Source organism: Lithobates pipiens, unplaced genomic scaffold, assembly GCF_037356315.1.
Source record: "Lithobates pipiens isolate NorthernLeopardFrog02 unplaced genomic scaffold, aLitPip1_a1.2 Scaffold_19, whole genome shotgun sequence".
In the NCBI taxonomy this organism is placed as follows: Eukaryota; Metazoa; Chordata; class Amphibia; order Anura; family Ranidae; genus Lithobates; species Lithobates pipiens.
In genome coordinates this window covers 497,619,101-497,640,382 of record NW_027507764.1, presented here as the reverse complement: position 1 = coordinate 497,640,382, position 21,282 = coordinate 497,619,101, and the positions used below count along the sequence as shown (strand labels likewise).

At 42.6% G+C, this 21,282-nt stretch overlaps 1 protein-coding gene across 1 annotated transcript in view; it reads right to left on the bottom strand.

Moving 5' to 3' along the window:
- DPY19L4 (dpy-19 like 4) overlaps window positions 1–13,870 on the bottom strand; it is a 92,240-nt gene extending 78,370 nt beyond the window's left edge. The window contains exons 1-3 of the mRNA XM_077493053.1: window positions 13,776–13,870; window positions 7,588–7,766; window positions 3,473–3,595 (exon numbers count right to left, since the gene is read on the bottom strand). Coding sequence (XP_077349179.1) covers window positions 3,473–3,595; window positions 7,588–7,600 — 136 coding nt within the window. The 5' untranslated portion in view covers window positions 7,601–7,766; window positions 13,776–13,870. The remainder of the gene's footprint in view (window positions 1–3,472; window positions 3,596–7,587; window positions 7,767–13,775) is intronic.
- Between the last annotated feature and the right edge of the window lie 7,412 nt (window positions 13,871–21,282).

The following is a 21,282-nucleotide window of genomic DNA, read 5'->3' as shown; positions in this document are numbered from 1 at the left end:
GTAGGGTGAATTTAGTAAAAATTACATTTTTACCTATGTTTTTATATATATTTCGGAATTCTCCAGTTTGGATACCGAGATATATATTCAAAAGAATATATCAACTTATAACGACTTAAACTCCGGGTGTTACAACTGCCGTGGAAACAAGGGGGTCTGGCGGTCCCGAACTTTCACAGATATTTCTTAGCGGGTCAGCTTGTATTCGTGCACAGGTGGTTTACTCTGCCTGAGGATGGCACTGTCAATACACTAGAGGCGGCTATTGTTGGTTCTTATGAGGCGCTGCCACATGTGTCAGGGCTCTGTATAGGCTCACAATATCCATGCGTGCAACCAGTAGGGCATGGTAGCAGTGACCAAGATGGGACTTCTGAGATTTCTCCTCACATGCCACTTTGGAAGAATCCTAAATGAATGCATTTTTGTGAGTACCCTGATACAATGATACAATCATCTGGACTAAATTAGGTATTACGACGCTGAAAGACTTAGTGGGTGGTAGGAAACTTCTGCAGTTTGACGCCCTGAAAACTACATTTAATCTTCCCAACACTGACTTGTTCCGTTATCTTCAGCTCAGACATGAATACAATGCCCGATTTGGAGATATTGGTATTTTACCCTGAAAATGAGTGATTTGGAGTCTTAACTGAGGGAGAACACTTTGGACAAGGCCTTGTCTACAATATATAAACAACTGTTCGGTGAGGGAGATCTCCTTTCAAAGCGTAGGGAGGTGTGGGTTGAGGTGTTCCGCCAGATTGATGGGGATGACTGGGATGATGTATGGGACATTAATTTTACTAGATTGGTCTTTGCTAGGGACCAACACATTCAATTTAAAATTCCTGCATCGTATATACCTTACTCCAGCTTAATTGGCTAAGATGTACCCTACCCAGTCTCCTAGTTGCTGGTGGTGCAGTTCCCTCACCGCCGATTTCATGCATATCTTTCGGAATTGTTCGTACATCCAAGCTTTTTGGAAGGGGGTCACAGAATGTATAGCAGAAATAACTGCCATTGCTATACAGCCCACAATAGAGGTGTGCCTTTTGAGTTTGGTAGACAATCTAGCCACAAAGAGAGGCTAGATTCTAGAGAGGCTAGTAACTCGTACTTTTCTGATGATCCTAATCTATTACGCTAGGAAAACGATAGTGTTATCATGGAAAAAGCCCAATCTTCCATCTGTATCAGTGTGGAAGGGTGTGATTAATAGGGCTGCACCTTTATACAAGGCTAACATACATTAGCAGGGGCATATCACAGAAATTTGATAAGGTGTGGGGCAGTTGGATGAATAGTGAAACTACGGTGGCACCTAATGGAATGCACCTGTTGAGGGATTTAACATGTATGTAACTATTTGACATATTGAAAAGTACTCTTGACTGTTATTAGGAAAAAGTGGCCTTATTATTATTCCAATCCTTTCACTGAGTGACGATTTGGAAGGAGGAGGAGAGAGTCAATGCTGAAGAAATGTAAATAGTTCTTTTTGTGTGTGGCCCATTGGGTCTAGTGTATACTTGTTATGTTAAAAAGCAATAAATAAAATCTCTCTCTCTCTCTCTCTCTCTCTCTCTCACACAATACATAACCCAAATTTTTTTGTAAAATTTAAAGATGATGTTACGCCGAGGAAACGAATAATAGACATGTCACGCTTTGATATTGTGAATACCCGTGCAGCGGCAACAAAACAATGTTAATTTTACTATCGATAGGCAACGCTTTAAAAGCCTTTACAGGTTACCACTGTAGATTTACACAGGAGGTCTGGTGCTAGAATTACTGCCTATGATCTGACGTTCGTTTGTACTCCCTCACATGTGGGAAGATTGCGTGCATGCAGGACCGACACATGCGTTCGCCTTTGTGCACGAGCACAGGGGAATGTAGGCACTTTAATTTTTTTTTTTATATGCTGTCTCTTTAAATGCTTTTTTTCAATCACTTTTATTGCTGTCAAAAGGAATGTAAACATCACATGTGACAGGTTCTCTTTATGGAGAGATCTGGAATCCATAAGACGCTAGATCCCTCCTCTGCCCTTAAAAGCATTTGATCACACCAAGATCGGTGTGATAAAACGCTTTTCATTTTTACAAACTGTGCCGTTTCATTCTAGGGAAATCAAAAGTAATGTAAGCTCATCACTTCCAGGTTCCTATATCACAGAGGCGATCAAAGCTGTTCCAGTCCTTGTCTGCATCTATAATCAGCCAGCGGAAGCGCTGGCTGGTTGATCAGGTGTCCTAGTGGGATAATAAAGCCGTGTATGGTGGTAGGGGGGTTGGTGGTTGAAGTCACACCCTTAATAAGTGGGATGGGACAGTCCGCGAAAGCCATGGAAGGCGGAGTGTGGACGGGGGCGGGGGGAGAATGTCCTCTCCCACTGCTTGTAACATAATGTGCGTAGCTAGTTAGTAGCTAGGGTTGCTTTCAGAAGAGAGTAGACCGTTGGTTCTAAAAAAAAAAAAAAAAATAAGAAAACAGTATCGGATAATGCCTGAAGCTGCAGGCATCATCCCTGTATAACCAGCTGAATTCCAGCGATGTACTGGTATGTCCCTGGTTGTCCAGTGGATAATGTTGCTCAGTTTTGTCAACTCCAGGTTTATCCATTGTGGATTTTGGCAGGTACTCTTCGACAACCATCACTGAACTTACTGAACCCATGCTTGGTACAATAATTGTATTGTGAGACACAGCTCCAAATGGCTGGACCCAGTGTAATTAACACTGAGCTTCCTGCAGTTGTCCAGGATAACAGACCCTCCTATAGAGTTGAAGTGGCCTCTGTGTGAAATAATGAAAACTTCTTTCAAGCTTCATGTTCCTGGGAACTGCTGGAGCGGATCAGGCTGGATATACTCTGCCGTGAACTACTCTACAGCCACATACAATGGCAGGTCTGTATATGGCAAGCAGTGCAGGGTTGCGTCTTCACCAGGATTACAGGAAAGATGAGATGACTGCTGATGCCCCAAGTAACACAAGACACCAGGATATTGTACCCAATAACATAACTTCAGGTACATATTACAAGTGTATATTTCTTCATTTATAGATACAACAAAATGAAACATTGGATTGGATTTGTTTCTAGAGACACATCTTAACTAGTCAGTGAGATCCGATTCTGCAATGCACACAGCTTTTATTTACCTCGTTTTTGATTGGCCATTGGAACCACCCTGTTCGAACTACGAAGGTGAGATTTTAACTGATTATGATGGATAACTCAGACACTTCTAAACATGAGCTCTGCCAAGATTTGCAGATATGACAATTGCATTAGCACTCCCTTGAATTGCACACTAACTGTGCAGGATATAAAGGGCAACAATGCATATTAAGCATAGATTTAGCCACTCCACTATCACCAAAGTCACTAATTTTGGGCATGTCAGCAATAAAAAGTACCAGTAATAATGATTTTTTTTTTATGTGAAGATCTTACATTTTGACGATATTCCTAATTTTGACCTTCCTTTTGTTTTTTTGGTCTCTTCAGTGTCCTTTGTTTCTGTTTCTTCTGAGGGTGAGGCCTTGTTTCTTTGCCTCAGCTCTTCTTCTGGAGCACCTTAAAGAAAAAAAAAACACATTATTAAATAAACAGTATAATCATTGCTGATAATTACAGTATTGTATCTCACAAAAGTGAGTACACCCCTCACATTTTTGTAAATATTTTATTATATCTTTTCATGTGACAACACTGAAGAATTGACACTTTGCTACAATGTAAAGTAGTGAGTGTACAGCTCGTATAACAGTGTAAATTTGCTGTACCCTCAAAATAACTCAACGCAACCAGCCACAATTTTTTTTTTTTTTAACATATTCATGCTGTACTTCCTGCCCAGGGGTGCAAAGCAGTGGCTGTGCTTTACAACTCATCTTAATGTAGTTTAATGGAATTAAAGCTGTATATTTATTCACCAATTAATTGCATGTGATCTTCCTGGTGCAGTTGTTTTACATTATTCACTTGCCCTCCAGAAGATTAAACCCCCCTTCATGGGCAGGCCATTTTTTGCTATTTAGCACTGAGCTACTTTAAACTGACAATTGAGTGGTCAAACAATGATGTACCCAAACTAAATTTATACCATGTTTTTTTTTTATTTAACACAAATGGAGTTTTCTTTTGCTGGTATTTGATCACCACTGGGTTCTTTTTTGCAATATAAAAAAAAAAAAAAAAAAAATAAAAAACAAACAAACAAACAACAAACTACAAAACATATCCAAATTTTTTTTGTTTAAATAAATAACATTTCTTCATAAATTTTGTCCAAAATGTATTCTGCTACATTTCTTTGATGAAAGAAAGAATTCCAATAAGTGTATATTGATTGGTTTGAGTGAAAATCATAGCGCCTACAAACTATGGTATATACTGGAATATTTTTATTTTTTTATTTTTTTTACAGGTACATCGCTTTACAAAATGCGAGCCACCTGTTTGCAGTACATTGGGGGCGGGCAGTCCACAAGTGGTTAAAGGGACGTAATGAATGTTAGGTAACTCGTGAACAGTAGACTGTGGGCGCAATGTCAGGCTCCTGAACAGTGTTCTAATTTTTCTGCAGAAGTACAAGTACAAAAACAATGACCCTGCAAAAAATTCAATGAGCTACTAACCTTCTGTATTTAGGGGACAATGCTGCTTTTGCTGCACTAAAATCTCAAGCAGTGTTGTCAGCCCTGCCTATAGAACCTATGTCATGAAGATGAGAGGGGGAGATGCTCTGTAGTCCAGGACAGCACTGACAATATATATCATTTCTTTCTTTCAGACTGCAAGATGTAAAATAAGTAACTAGTAATAATAGATTAATAAATAATAACTGTGTGCATGTGGATATATCTTTCAAATATTTAGGTAGACTGCACAAGCAGTGTAGCTAATCAATGCTCTTGCAACAGGGCTGATGCCAACAGCTTCCTCTTCATAACTGCTGTGAATTAGGAAGGAGAAGATCTCAGAAAGGTGTCAGATAGTTCTGCCTACTGCCCTGTAAGTGTTAACAGCTGCTGTACAAACTAAGACAGAATTTGTTGCTAATAAGGCATTAAAGAATGGTATTATTGATGGTGAAAGAAAACCTTCTTCATTCCTAGATACCCAGTAACACCTGTATTTTACGTACTCCCTACAATACATAAGGATCCCCTGAAACCAGAGAGACCAATTGTGGCAGGAATGAATTCTGCGACTGCACCTAGATATTTGGATACAATTTTAACCCCCCGATATAACATACAAAGTCTTTTATTCGTATCACAACTGATTTTTTTTTTTACAACATATTAACCACTTCAGCCCCGGAAGATTTTACCCCCTTTCTGACCAGAGCACTTTTTACAATTCGGCACAGCGTTGATTTAACTGACAATTGCGCGGTCGTTCGATGCTGTACCCAAACAAAATTAGCATTCGTTTTGTTCCCCCACAAATAGAGCTTTCTTTTGGTGGCATTTGATCACCTCTGATTTTTATTTTTTGCGCTATAAACAAAAACAAAAAAAAAGAGAGTAGCGACAATTTTGAAATAAAAATTTTAGTTTTTTTCACTTTTTGCGATAAATATCCCCGTTTTTAAAAGAAAAAAAAATGTCTTCATCAGTTTAGGCCAATATATAATCTTCTACATATTTTTGGTTAAAAAATAAAAAAAATTGCAATAAGTGTATATTGATTGGTTTGCGCAAAAGTTGGAGTGTCTACGAACTATGGGAAAGATTAATGGCAATTTTTTTTTATTTATTGTTTTACAAGTAATGGCAGTGATCTGCAATTTTTTGGCAGTACTGCGACATTCAGATCAGAGACTTTTGTTGACACTTTTTTTTAGGACCATTGGCATTTATACAGCCATCAGTGCTATAAAATGCACTGATAACTGTGTAAATGTCACTAACAGGGAAGGGGTTAACAATAGGGGGCGATCATGGGGTTAATGGTGTGTTCCCTCAGTGTGTTCTAACTTCATGGGGATAGGATTTACTAGGAGAGGAGACATATCGTTTTTCCTACTTAGTAGGAACAAACAAAATGGCTCCTCTTCCCTGACAACACAGGGATTTGTGTGTTTACACACACAAATCCCCGTGCTGGTGCTCGTGCACGCAATCGCGCGTGGCCACGTGCATCGGGTCCCCAGCAGGAATTGGGACTGATCCGAGGTGTAAAGGGGCCAGGAATTGGGACTGATCCGAGGTGTAAAGGGGCCAGGAATTGGGACTGATCCGAGGTGTAAAGGGGCCAGGAATTGGGACTGATCCGAGGTGTAAAGGGGCCAGGAATTGGGACTGATCCGAGGTGTAAAGGGGCCAGGAATTGGGACTGATCCGAGGTGTAAAGGGGCCAGGAATTGGGACTGATCCAAGGTGTGAAGGGGCAGGAATTGGGCATATTCATTTCAACTTTACCAGACTTACCTCGCAGTATATATTACTATTATTCAAGTTGTTTTAATAAATTATATTATAAAATGTATTTTTCATGATTGAGAGTGTGAAGGTGCATTTTGTTTTATATAGCCAGCACTCTCAGATTCTTCGAAAAATATTTTCGCCACACTCTGCTCAAATGGTTGCCTACCCCTGAGCTATACAATACAAGAGTAACGAAAACAACAAGCATACTGCATTTGTTACCCAATATTATCCGTTTTCTCAAGAAATGTATGCAATCATTTCAAAGAATTTAGGCAATATTATGTAACAACTATCTTGATAATCCAGAATTTATTCATCCTACACACCCTTCCTATAAGGAAGTAAAGTACTATCTCTAATAACATAGTTTGAGCAGAATTTTTTCTTAGGTCCGCGTAAAACAGGTTCATTTCCATGTCTTAATTGCATTGAATGTTCTGGTATGATCAAAAGAACATTTTAGCCATCTGCATCAGGGTTACCAAATAAAATTAAGGGATACCACCCCTGTCAGACTTATTTTGCATTATATTTAAAGGAGAAGTGCATAAAAAAAAAAAAACAACCCCTACACATTCACCCTAATGGCTGCAGCTGCCCCCCGCCGATTCTAAGAACGTGAACCGAGTGATCACATGACCGCTGATTGCTCAGTTCTCTGCCTTCTCTGAGCAGAGAGCTGGTCAGCTGCATCTGGGTCACAGGAGTACAGAAATAAGTGCTCTTCTGTGACCAAGAACAGGAGTGTGGCCAAAGAAAGCTTTCTTTTAATTGCAGGGGCACCCTGTTAGTCAGGAATTGAGTTGTGACACGGACGTGCAGATGCCCTATGTTACACTACAGACTTGCTGTACAAACCCCCCTGCATTAAACAGTGTTCGTTAATTGTCTTACTGGGAAAGTAAACCTGCTTGGACTGGTCCCAGTCTCATGCATGGTTTACTGCTGCCAATACCAGTTAAGCCTGTCACCTTTATAAACATAAAGGGTAATATAATTTTATATTTTTTAGGCAGCCTACCACACTACAGAGCAATAACAAAGTAACATAAAAAAAAATCTGTTCAAAACTTTCATAGACATGTTTCTAGTCTTCCTAATAAATAAAACCTCAAATCTTGTGCTCACCTTCATTTTCCATATTGAGAAGCTTGGAATGTACTTGCAGAGCTGAGTCTATGTCTGTCTGTATGTTGGGAACCTGGCTGTGAAGCAGACCATTAACACGCAGTGCAGTTACAACATAGAGCAGCCGTTGTTACAGGGAAAAGCAGTGAGTCGGTTTATCACTCTCAGTCATTGCAGACCTTAAATAAAACAGAACAAAAAAAATAAATCATACGTTTAGTACTTTGATTAACACGTAAAAGCAACAATGGCTGCAAACACCCCTATACCTCAATAGCTGAGTTTACAAAAAGGAGCAGGAGCTTCTTCGGGGCAACAAGCTTCACACAATGCGATTGGCTGTGCGACAATCACAGCGAAACCACACCCCTTTTTAGGTGCCATTGAAAATCATAGCACCTAAACCTGTGTTTTTTGATTGTAGCGTGTTTTGAGATCGCGGAGATTGCAGAATTGCAGCGTTTCACAGGTGTGAATGGGGGCCTAAATGTTTGTATATTGCAGCGATTGACAGGTGTGAATGGGGGCCTAAATGTTTGTATATTTTTTTTTTTTAATTCTTTATTTCTTTGCAAGAACAAAACAATAGTATATTTTTCAAGCAATTTGTCAGTTTATAATCACAAGCATAGGAAAAGAATAGGTAAAAATATGGCTCTTCTGGCAGCACTCAGTAGAGGGAAAAGAAATCTGGAAGGCAGAAGTTGTGTTGCCGACAGGTGAGTGAGCTAATTAGAAACAGGAATTTTTATGACCTTCATATTCAAATGTTATACCCAAACTAGCCTATGGCCAGAAGCACAATACATTACCTATGAGTGTAGGAAAACATGCACAGAGCTGCTTCTATAACTATACTGGTTTATCAGCCGTGCTCTGCACACAGACTAGAAGAAAAGGCTCACAACCTTGACTCCTAGGGCTGCAGCTTCTGATCAGTTTATTCGGACATCGCTGATGTCAGAATACAATGCCTGGGGGGTGGGTATGGGGGGGTCGGGGTGAGGGTTTGGGAGTGGCTGGTAATTCCTCCATTCACCTTATTTGTGTGGATAGAGAAATATATTTGCTTATTTTCCCTTCAGCCAGCAGAACTACTCATCACACTTTAACCCTCTGCACACTGCTATTCCTCCTTTACACATTTCTCACAGACTGCATAAACACAGAATTCTCTCTATTTGTGGATATTGTATCTTCTTTTATATTCCATATTCCGCTTCCAGCGGATACACCTCCTCCCATGAAGCATGTTCATCGAGTGCATTTAGGACTCCCAGGGATATTATAGGTATAAGGTTCCATTTGCAATGGCGCTTAGTCTCGGTTCACATTAATGTGCATACGTTTTATGTCATTCCTGTGCGTGGCATGTAAGGCAGCCCAGTCATTTAAATGGGCTACTCTACCCGAAAAAAACTGGCAAGAAGTCCTACTATTTCCCACTGACAGAGGTGCTTACAATGATTAGCATTTACGTAAAACCTTTATCCTTAAAAGTTTGCTGTAACAGCCTCTAAAGTGGTAGCTGGAGTTTGGCTTCAATTTTTTACCGTATTTAAATCAGATGGTTCCTCTAAGGCTGCATTCACATCTTGGAGTTTTGAATCGCGGGAAGATTTGCCGCGACTCTGCACGCAATTTCAAAACGCCCGGGTTTGAATGACAAAAGCGCACATTTCAGATGCTATTCATTTAAAGGGCAACTAAAAACGCGGTGTGGTTCCACCACAATAAATCGCACTTGCAATCGCGGCAAACCACATTGCGTGAAGCTTGTCAAAAAAAAAGTTCAGAAGCTTCTTTTGGACCACATGCTTCACGCGATGTGATGTGTCGTGATCGCAGCATGATTTATCACGCGAGAATCGTGTCAGAACCAAACCGTGTTTTTTTACGTGCTATTTAAATTAATGGCATCTGAAATGTGCGTTGTGCGATTTATCATTTACAACTGGGCGTTTTGAAATAACGGGCAGAATCACGGCAAAGCTGCTCACGATGCAATACACCTAGGTGTGAATGCAGCCTAATGCCGCGTACACACGGGCGGACTGTATGGCGTACTTAGTCTGTCGAAACACATTTCAGCGGACAGTCCGCTCGTGTGTGGGCTTCAGCGGACTTTTTCAGCGTGCAGTCCGGAGTACTAAGAATTTCGGATTTTTCGAAATTCTGTCCGTCATACTTTGGTTTCAGCGAACAATCCGCTCGTCAGTATGCTAGTTCGACGGACTAAGAATGGCGCATGCCCAGAAAAGATTTACACGGCGGAAGAGTGCTTTGCTGTGTATTGGACTTCCTATTTCTAGTCCCGTCGTACGTACTGTACACGTCATCGCGCAAGCTTTCGACGGACTGTTTGTGCATCCGTGTGTGGTCAAGTCCATTCAGTCGAAAGTACGACGGACTGTCCGTCGGATTGTATGACGAACTAAGTACGCCATACAGTCCGCCCGTGTGTACGCGGCATAAGGCCCCATACACTCTATTAGATTTTCTGCAGATTTTTCTGTTCAGATTTACCAAAACCATGTAGTACAAGAGCCTGCCTGATTGCATACAAACTGAAACCCCTAAGGGTTGACCTCATATTATATGGTTTTGGTAAATCTGAAGACAAAAATCTGCAGAAAATCCAATAGTGTGTATGGGGTCTTACAATACCCTCCCCCAGACTGACAATGCTGCTGTCCAAAAGGTGCTGCCTGTGCCCCTTCATCCAGAGTGTAGGCAACCTAATACAGGAGGTATGTTACTGGCCAGATCAACTGGTAAAAACAGAGGTAAAAAGCCTAAAAAAAGAAAACAAATGCATCCACCACATCTAATGATTGGTAAGGTGTCAGGGGCATAACTACATGGGTTGCAGGGATTGCAATTGCAACCTGGCCCCCCCTGTAGACCTGGATGGGAGGGGCAGCATATAAACTGATTTACCTCCTGCAGCTGCTGAAAGCCTGCTTCCTCTCCACTCTCTGAGGCTGAAGGAGGAAAATGGAGGAGAGCAGTTTCTCTACATGCTGCCCCCACCACAACACCTATCCAGGTTCTGCTGCCCCCTGTCTGCCCTTCTGCCCCTCCCCTCTCTTCCGCTGGCTGCTGCGGGACTGTGTCTGGATGGAGAGTGGGGGAAGGAGCCGGTAAATATGTAATTTAGTGGCCCCTTCCTTTTCTGATTCGATGTTAGGTACTAATCACTGATTCTGTTCATTCATAACTGAAGCATAGTAAACTGTGTTTTCTATGCTTCTGTTTGTGAATGAATGGAAAGAGCTATTCCTGTCCATTCATTCTGTGCAGCTGAGGCTGGAGAGATGGAGATTAAGGGCGGTGTCCTCAATCTCCTCTCTGTCTCAAAGGTGGAACATTAGAGGTCTGTTTAGACCCCTGATATCTCACCAAAGCACCCCAACAGAGCTTCCAAAAAAATTGTGAATAACAATAAAAAATAAAATTGCAAACAAAAAATAAAATATTATATATACATACATAAATAAACTACTGACACTAGTGGCAGAACTACTACTAAGGTCACACTTGTAACCGGGCCCTGGCATTCCACTTCGGGACTCAGAGGGAAGGGCCCTGGCCGGGGGTCAGGGGGGCACTGAAAGTTCTAGTTACGTCTCTGTAAGCTGCAATATATTGCATTTTTGGTTTTGAGTTTATTAACGCTTTAAATGCCTGTAGGCCGGGTTCTGCAGTCAAGCATGTGTGTCAGCGCACATTCTTCTACAGGTTACCATGCCGAGTCTAACTGCCCATGAACAGGCTTCCTCCTGCACCAACAAAAAAGTGCATGTACTCATTTTTTATAACTCAGCGCACCATAATGCATAATAGCACATTGTGGTGTGCTGCAGCTCATGCCCATTTGCAAGAATGAATGTCGCCAATGTGCAACTGAACACTGCGGGAACTTGCACCCAAACGCATAAACTACTGCAGTGCAATAAACAAACAGAAATAAGAGCGAGATGTGGTGAGATGTGGGGTGTACACCCCCAGAGGGTCCCCCTGGAAGTTATGGGGGAAGAGGAAGACAGAGTCCCCTATCAGAGCCCAACACACAGGAATGCTGGGTATACAGGAGGTGTGAACAGGGGAATGCTGGGTATACAGGAGGTGTGAACAGGGGAATGCTGGGTATACAGGAGGTGTGAACAGGGGAATGCTGGGTATACAGGAGGTGTGTACACGGGAATGCTGGGTATACAGGAGGTGTGTACACGGGAATGCTGGGTATACAGGAGGTGTGTACACGGGAATGCTGGGTATACAGGAGGTGTGTACACGGGAATGCTGGGTATACAGGAGGTGTGTACACGGGAATGCTGGGTATACAGGAGGTGTGTACAGGGGAATGCTGGGTATACAGGAGGTGTGTACACGGGAATGCTGGGTATACAGGAGGTGTGTACACGGGAATGCTGGGTATACAGGAGGTATATACACACACATAGGTACGATGGGTATACAGGAGGTATATACACACACAGGTACGATGGGTATACAGGAGGTATACACACACACATAGGTACGATGGGTATACAGGAGGTATATACACACACACACACACACACAGGTACGATGGGTATACAGGAGGTATATATACACACACACACACACACACACACACACACACAGGTACGATGGGTATACAGGAGGTATATATACACACACACACACACACACACACACAGGTACGATGGGTATACAGGAGGTATATATACACACACACACACACACACACACAGGTACGATGGGTATACAGGAGGTATATATACACACACACACACACACAGGTACGATGGGTATACAGGAGGTATATATACACACACACACACACACACACACAGGTACGATGGGTATACAGGAGGTATATATACACACACACACACACACACACACACACACACACACACACAGGTACGATGGGTATACAGGAGGTATATATACACACACACACACACACACACACACACACACACACACACACACAGGTACGATGGGTATACAGGAGGTATACACACACACACACACACACAGGTACGATGGGTATACAGGAGGTATATACACACACACACACACACACAGGTACGATGGGTATACAGGAGGTATATACACACACACACACACACACACACACACAGGTACGATGGGTATACAGGAGGTATATACACACACACACACACACACAATGGGTATACAGAGGCATATACACAGGAACGATGGGTATACAGAGGCATATACACAGGAACGATGGGTATACAGAGGCATATACACAGGAACGATGGGTATACAGAGGCATATACACAGGAACGATGGGTATACAGAGGCATATACACAGGAACGATGGGTATACAGAGGCATATACACAGGTACAATGGGTATACAGAGGCATATACACAGGTACAATGGGTATACAGAGGCATATACACAGGAACGATGGGTATACAGAGGCATATACACAGGAACGATGGGTATACAGAGGCATATACACAGGAACGATGGGTATACAGAGGCATATACACAGGAACGATGGGTATACAGAGGCATATACACAGGTACGATGGGTATACAGAGGCATATACACAGGTACGATGGGTATACAGAGGCATATACACAGGAACGATGGGTATACAGAGGCATATACACAGGAACGATGGGTATACAGAGGCATATACACAGGAACGATGGGTATACAGAGGCATATACACAGGAACGATGGGTATACAGAGGCATATACACAGGAACGATGGGTATACAGAGGCATATACACAGGAACGATGGGTATACAGAGGCATATACACAGGAACGATGGGTATACAGAGGCATATACACAGGAACGATGGGTATACAGAGGCATATACACAGGAACAATGGGTATACAGGGGTATATACACAGGAGTGATGGGTATACAGAGGTGTATACAGAGGTATATATACAGGAATGATGGGTATACAGAAGTGTGTACAGAAGATCTTATAGGAGCTGCACTGTCACCCCCTGCACTGCACAACTCATACCCGGCAAGAAACAAAGTAAAGTTATCTCAGTCAGCAAGGAGACCATGCTGAGCTTTTGGAAGAGAAAGGGTTACAGTGTCTGCCTCCAGAACACCCTCCCCCACCCCTTCCCTTATTGCTGTCCCCTCTCTGGCCCGGGGGCCACTGTTACCTACCAGCTGCAATGTCCCCCAACCTGGCCGCACAGTGCAGAGCGCCGAGTCCCATTCACAGAGCCCAGACACAGGAAGTAGGCGGCCTCAATCGAGTGCCTATCCGAGCCTGAGCCTGATCATTGTGAAAAGAGGAACCTGAGAAATGCAGAGCTGCGGGCTGGGGCTTTCCTGCTCTGTTCATCATTGAGATTGTAACCAAAACGAATGTCCACAACTGCATGCAGCAGACACATATTAGTACGACTTTTATACTCACTGTATATGATATCAATAATGGGAATCGTATAATTTTCCTAAAAGCATTCTTAATCATTTTTTTCTTCACACCTGCCTAAAACGTTTGCACAATTATATATGTAGCGCTGGCTTCTGATGAGCGGGCACTATGGTTTTTTCAAAGGTAACTTTCCTGAAACCATAGTTGGGTTTTGGGGCTAATTCTCTAAATTTCTGGTTTCAGTGCCAGTCCTGCTGGGTTGCACTGGGTTCTTGACCGCAGGTGTCGCTGTCACTGCCGGTAAGTGTGAGAACGCAGTCTAGCTAGGTGTATTGAATGCCACTGTTCTTTCGGAACCAGCCCAGTGGGAGTGTTCTCCTGCTGTGCATTCTGGGAGATGGTATTTAAGGTACTGACATCACGTGTTTGCGGGTTCTGCTCTGTTGGAGAGAATATTTTCTGTCTGTATGGTTCTGGTCCTCCTGAACAGCCACTATGGCCCTCCTGGCCTGGGGTGTGGAACCATGCATTACAAGTCTTGGGGCTGGCCAGCCCGAGGCAACGCAACTGCAGTGGCAGGCCTGAATGGATTTTGGGGCCTATTGATCCAAAGGTGCCGTCTCATCCAAGGGAGAGGCCCAGCAACTAGAGAAACTCCAGGGGAGGACAATTCAGGAGAAGGCCCCGCGCAAGGCTGGCTTCTCTGAAGACTTCTGGAGGCTTAGTGGAAGGACACTACATGGATCTACACTCGTACGGTATCGCCGGATCGGCTGAGAGATACTGGTACCGTATAATAGCTCTTTAAATTTGCGGCAGAGACTTTTCTCAAATATCCTACACTCAAGTCTGTGACAGAGACTTTTCTTAAAGTGGAAGTGAACCCTCCTATCGTTTTCAGCCAACGAAGCTGTCATCTTGGCCTCTATTTAATCTTTAACTGCCATGAAGCTGCACATGTGATCAGTTATGACACCAGCCATTGGATGGTTTGACAGTTTGGTTGTGAGCACAACCAATGTGACAGTTAACATTTCCGGCATGCCGGGAGTGTAACTGTTTTTTCAAACTGCTAGATTGATGGGATTACTTCCGCTTTAACACCCTACCGGCTGCTACGCCTAGTTAGAGAAGGTCTATCCAGGGACTGTAAAATCCAGCTGTGAAACGGTTGCTATTCTCTGGATTTTTTCCTATAAGAGACTTTCTATTTTCTAAGCAGACGGTTTGAGATGATAAAAAGGCAGCAAAACAGTAACTCCAATAACCACTCGTTACAACCAAGGTATGCAAAGTGGCCGGTGAGTACACACACACACACACTACTGTACAAAAGTTTTTGGCAGGTGTGAAAAAATGCTGTAAATTAAGAATGCTTTCACAACTAGAAGTTTTAATTGTTTATTTTTATCAATTAACAAAATGGAAAGTAAATGAACAGAAGAGAAATCCAAATTAGATCAATACTTGGGGTGACCACCCTTTGCCTTCAAAACATCATCAATTCTACTAGGTATACTTGCACACAGTTTATGAAGGAACTCGGCAGGTAGGTTGTTCCAAACATCCTGGAGAACTAACCACAGATCTTCTGTTAATGTAGGCTGCCTCAAATCCTTCTGTCTCTTTATGCAATCCCAGACAGACTCCATGATGTTGAGATCAGGGCTCTGTGGGGGACCAAACCATCACTTCTAGGACTCCTTATTTTTCTTTACACTGAAGATAGTTCTTCATGACATTCGTTGTATGTTTGGAGTCATTGTCCTGCTGCAGAATACATTTGGGGCCAATCGCATGCCTCTGATGATATGACATGATGGATAAGTATCTGCCTTTATTTCTCAGCATTGAGGATACCTTTTGATCCTGACCAAACTTCTAACTTCATTTGCAGAAATGCAGCCCCAAACTTGCAAGGAACCTCCACTATGCCTTACTGTTGCCTGCAGACACTCATTATTGTACCGCTCTCCAGCCCTTCAGTGAATAAACTGCCTCCTGCTACAGCCAAATATTTCACATTTTGACTCATCAGTCCAGGGCACCTGCTGACATTTTTTGCACCCCAGTTTCTATGCTTTCATGCATAGTTGAGCTACTCTTGAGCCTGGTTTCCATGTCAGAGATATTTTTTTTGGCACAATTCTTCCATGAAGACCACTTTGGCCAGACTTCCCGGACAGTAGATGGGTGTACCTGGGGCCCACTGGTTTCTGCCAGTTCTATGATGATGGCACTGCTGGACATCTTCTGATGTCAAAGTGAAGTAAGCATGATGTGTCTTTCATCTGTTGCATTAAGTTTCCTTGGCTGACCACTGTGTCTATGTTCCTCAACATTGCCCATTACTTTGTCCTTCTTTAAAAGAGCTTGAACAGCACATATTGAAACCCTGGTATGCTTTAAAATATTTGCCTGAGAGAGACCTTGCTGATGCAGTATTACTACCTTGTGTATTGTCACTGGGCTCAGCCTTGCCATGGTGTAAGACCATGTGTCTTCTACAAACTCTTTAGTAGCAGAGTTTGTCTGTTCCTTACCCAGTTTAAAGCCTTCTACACAGCTGTTTTAATTAATGTTTGTGTTTCAACCTACATATGACATTGATGATCATTAGCACCTGATTGGAATAACTGATTAGTCATACACCTGACTCTAATCCTACAACATCCCTGAGAGCCAGTTCACACAGGGGCAACATGACTTTCAACACGACTTTTAAAGGATACATGGACACGACTTATCAACACGACTTGGGGCGACTTACAACACGACTTTAAGTCGCCCCAGGCCAGGCGACTTTTGCCGTGGCCAATCAGAGAATGAGCTCTCAAGGGGGAACTCCACGCCAAATAAAAAAAAAAAAATACGGCGTGGGTTCCCCCTTCAGGAGCATACCAGGCCCTTAGGTCTGGTATGGATTTTAAGGGGAACCACCTACGCAGAAAAACCGGCATGGGGGTCCCCCCCAGATCCATACCAGACCCTTATCCGAACACGTTACCTGGCCGGCCAGCAAAGGGGGTGGGGATGAGCGAGCACATTGTACCCCATACTCATTCACATAGGGTGGGGGCGGGATCCGGGGGCCCCCTTATTAAAGGGGGCTCACGGAGTCCGATAAGCCCCCCGCCCACAGACCCCGACAACCAATGGCCAGGGTTGTCGGGAAGAGGCCCTTGTCCTCATCAACATGGGGACAAGGTGCTTTGGGGTGTGGGGGGGCGCGCGGCCCCCCCTTCCCCAAGGCACCCCCCATGTTGAGGGCACGCGGTCTGGTACGGCTCAGGGGGGGGCGCTCGCTCATCCCCACCCCCTTTGCTGGCCGGCCGGTTAGCGTGCTCGGATAAGGGTCTGGTATGGATCTGGGGTGGACCCCCATGCCGTTTTTTCGGTGTAGGGGGTTCCCCTTAAAATCCATACCAGACCTAAGGGCCTGGTATGCTCTCGGAAGGGGGAACCCACGCCAATTTTTTTTTATAAATTTGGCGTGGAGTTCCTTCTCGAGAGCTGATAATTCTGTGAGAGTCGCCTCCATATAGACAGAGATCCGACTTGGAGGTGACCTCCATTGAAATCAATGGGTACCAGTCGCCTACAAGTCGGATACAAGTAGTACAGGAACCTTTTCTGAAGTCGGAGCGACTTCAGTAGTGTGCATTAAGACGGCTCTCATTCACTTACATTGATTTTTACATGTAGCGCGACTTGGCGACTAGGGGTGACCTGAAGTCGGATCTGAGTCGCCCCTGGGTGAACCAGCTCTGACTGTGCAAGTGTACAAAGTGTAAGAATTGATGCTGGTTTGAAGCCAAGTTTGGTTACACCAAATATTGATTGGATTTAGATTCTTTTAGCTCAATTTATAACATTGATAAAAATAATCAATTAAAATATATTTTTGAAAGCATTCTTACTTCACAGCATTTCTTCATACCTGCCTAAAACTTTTGCACAGTATATATATATTGATTATCTTGTAACAATTGCATCTGGAAATTGGTGGTATATATTATAAGGCAACAAGTGAACATGTTGTTCCTGAAGTTGATGTGTTGAAAGCAGAAAAAATGGGCAAGTGTAAGGATTTTAGAAGCTTTGATAAGAGCCAATTTGTAATGGCTAGATGACTGGGTCAGAGAAATGCCAACACTGCAGCTCTTGTGGGATGTTCCCAATCTGCAGTGGTCAGGTCCTACCAAAAGTGGTCCAGGGAAGACAAAACCAATAAACTGGCTACAGGGTCGTGGGACCATTGATGCACATGGGAAGAGAAGACAGGCCAGTATAGTCCGATCCAATAAAAGAGATACAATGCATCGCAGTTTGCTGTATATGGGGTTGCATAGCCACAGACAGGTAAGGGCACCCATGGTGAGCCGTATCCACAGCCAAAAGTGCCTACAATGGGCACATTAGAACTGGACCACAGAGCAATGGAAGAAGGTGGCCTGGTCTCATGAATTCAAGAAATGTTTAAGGAACTCAATGAGTTTGAGGTGTTGATTTGGCTTTTAAATTTTCCAGGTCTCAATCCAATCGAGTATCCGAGGGAAATGCTTGAAAAACAAGTCCAATCCACAGAGATCACCCTCACAACTTACAGGATTTAAAGAACATGTTACCCCAACTATTAATATTTCTGCTTTATCATGTACTTGGATGAAAAAGTATCCTGTTCTCTTTGTATTGCTTCCTTTGTGTAAAATCCCTGGTGTTCCTGACAGTCCCTCTGCTTTCATATTAAAAATTGACCACACTAGGCATTAGAGCACAGTGTGGTCAGTTTTCTGCCTGTGCTGGGAACTCTGCCTTCTCTCCTCCAATAATCAGTCTTGTGCTGACACGCCAACCTCCCCCCCCCCCCCCCCCACCGCACAGCCATTCACTGGGAAGACTAGTGTGCTACTGTTTGTCCTCGACCAGCACTCTGAGCTCCTTATGCAGCTGAGAACAGAGGACACTGTATGTGATCACTTCCAAAAAAGGAAAAAGGGTTTTTATAATATATATTTTTTTTTTATATGTGTACTGTGTACACAAATGTTTTGCCTTTCATTTCTATTATTAAATGAATGGGTTGTTTTACAAGATAGGGGGTTCACATCTACTTTAAAGGATCTGCTACTGACAGCTTGGTGATAGATACCACAACATACCTTAAGAGGGCTTGTGGAGTCCATGCCTTGATGGTTTATATTGAATTATGATGGCTGATCCATAATATATTTTATATATATATATATATATATATATATATATATATATATATATATATATATTAGAGCTGCACGATTTCTGCTAAAATGAAAATCAAGATTATTTTGCTCAGAATAAAGGTCATCATTATCTCACAATTCTCACGGCGTAACATCATCTTTCACATTATACAAAAAAATTGGGGTAACTATACTGTTTAGTTTTTCTTGAATTCATTAACCACTTGCCGACCGGCTCACACCAATATATGTCGGCAAAATGGCACCGTGCGCAAAACAACCGGTGGGTGCAATTGCCGCCGGCCACCCATGATCACAGCACAAGAGCCAGAACAGGGATTTGTATGTGTAAGCACTCAAATCCCTGTTCTGTTAGGGGATAAGAGACAGATCGTTTTTTTCCTAGTAAGTAGGAACAGCGATACGTCTCCTCCCCCAGTCAGTCCCATCCCCCATACAGTAAGAAACACTAACTAAGGAACACATTTAAACCCTTGATCATCCCCTAGTGTTAACCCCATTCCCTACCAGTGTCATTTACGCAGTAATCAGTGCATTTTTATAGCACTGATCGGTGTATAAATGTCAATGGTCCCAAAAAATTTGTCAAAAGTGTCCGATCTGTCCGCTGCAATGTCGCAGTACTGCTAAAAATCTCCCCATTACTAGTAAAACAACCAAACAAAAAAAACAATAAAAATACCATAAATCTTTCCCATAGATTGTAGACGCTATAACTTTTGTGCAAACCAATCAATATACGCTTATTGCGATTTTTTTTTTTTTTATTTATTTGTTTTGCAACTTATGTTTCTTTTGTTTGTATTGGTGTGACACAAAAAAGTGGAGAAACAAAAAGCCGAATCTGACACATTCCACACAAAATTCCAAAAATGGACTAGACAAAATTATTGGTACCTTCTCAAAATTGTTAGAAATATTTGCCTTCCAAGTTTGATGCTCCTGTAATTTTGTAATTAAACTCATCTGTATTAATTAACAAGTGCTGACAATATAGAAATCACACAGACAACCAGTTAAAATGGTGAAAAATGTACTTACTCTTTCTGTTTGTCTCCGTGTTCCACACGGAGCATGGAGAAGACAAAGAAGAATTGTCTGAGGATTGAGAACACATATTGTGGAAAAGCATGAACAATCTCAAGGTTAAAGTCTATCTCCAGAGATCTTAATGTTCCTGTGTCCACTGTGCACAACATTGTCAAGACGTTTACAGCCCATGGCACTGTAGCTAATCTCCCTGGACATGGGTGAAAGAAAAATTGATCAAAGAGTGTAACAAAGGATTGTTCGAATGGTGGATAAAGAATCTTGATCAACTTCCAGACAAATTCGAGCATAGAATACAACTGTATCAGCTCGCACTATATGTCACCATTTGAATGAAAAGGGACACTACGGTAGGAGACCCAGGGGGACCCCACCGCTGACACAGAAACATAAAAAAAGACAGATTGAATTTTGTCAAAACTTGAAACTCTGAGGAAGACCAAATCCTTTTAGGAAAATGTGCTGTGGACAGATGAAACAAGTACAGCTTTTTTGTAAAGCCCATCATTCTACTGTTTTCAGAAAAAGAAATGAGGCTTTTAAAGAAAAGAATACAGTCAGACATGGCGGAGGTTCACTGATGTTTTGGGGTTGCTTTGCTGCTTCAGGCACTGCATGTCTTAACTTTGTGCATGGCATTATGAAATCTGAAGACTACTAAAGAATTCTGGGTTGCAATGTAGGGCCCATTGTCAGAAAATTGAGGTCTCCGTCAGAGGTCATGGGTCTTACAGCAGGACAATGACCCAAAGCACATGTCAAAAGCACCCAGAAATGGTTTAAGACAAAGCGCTTGAGAGTACTGAACTGGCCCACAATGAGTCCAGATCTAAATCCCATAGAACACCTGTGTAGAGATCTTAAACTAGCAGTTAGGAAAAGGAACCCTTCCCAATGTGAGAGACCTGGAGCGGTTGGTGAAAGAAAAATGGTCCAAAATTCCAGTAGATAGGTGTAAGAAACTCATCAATGGTTACAGGAAGCAATTGGTTTCAGT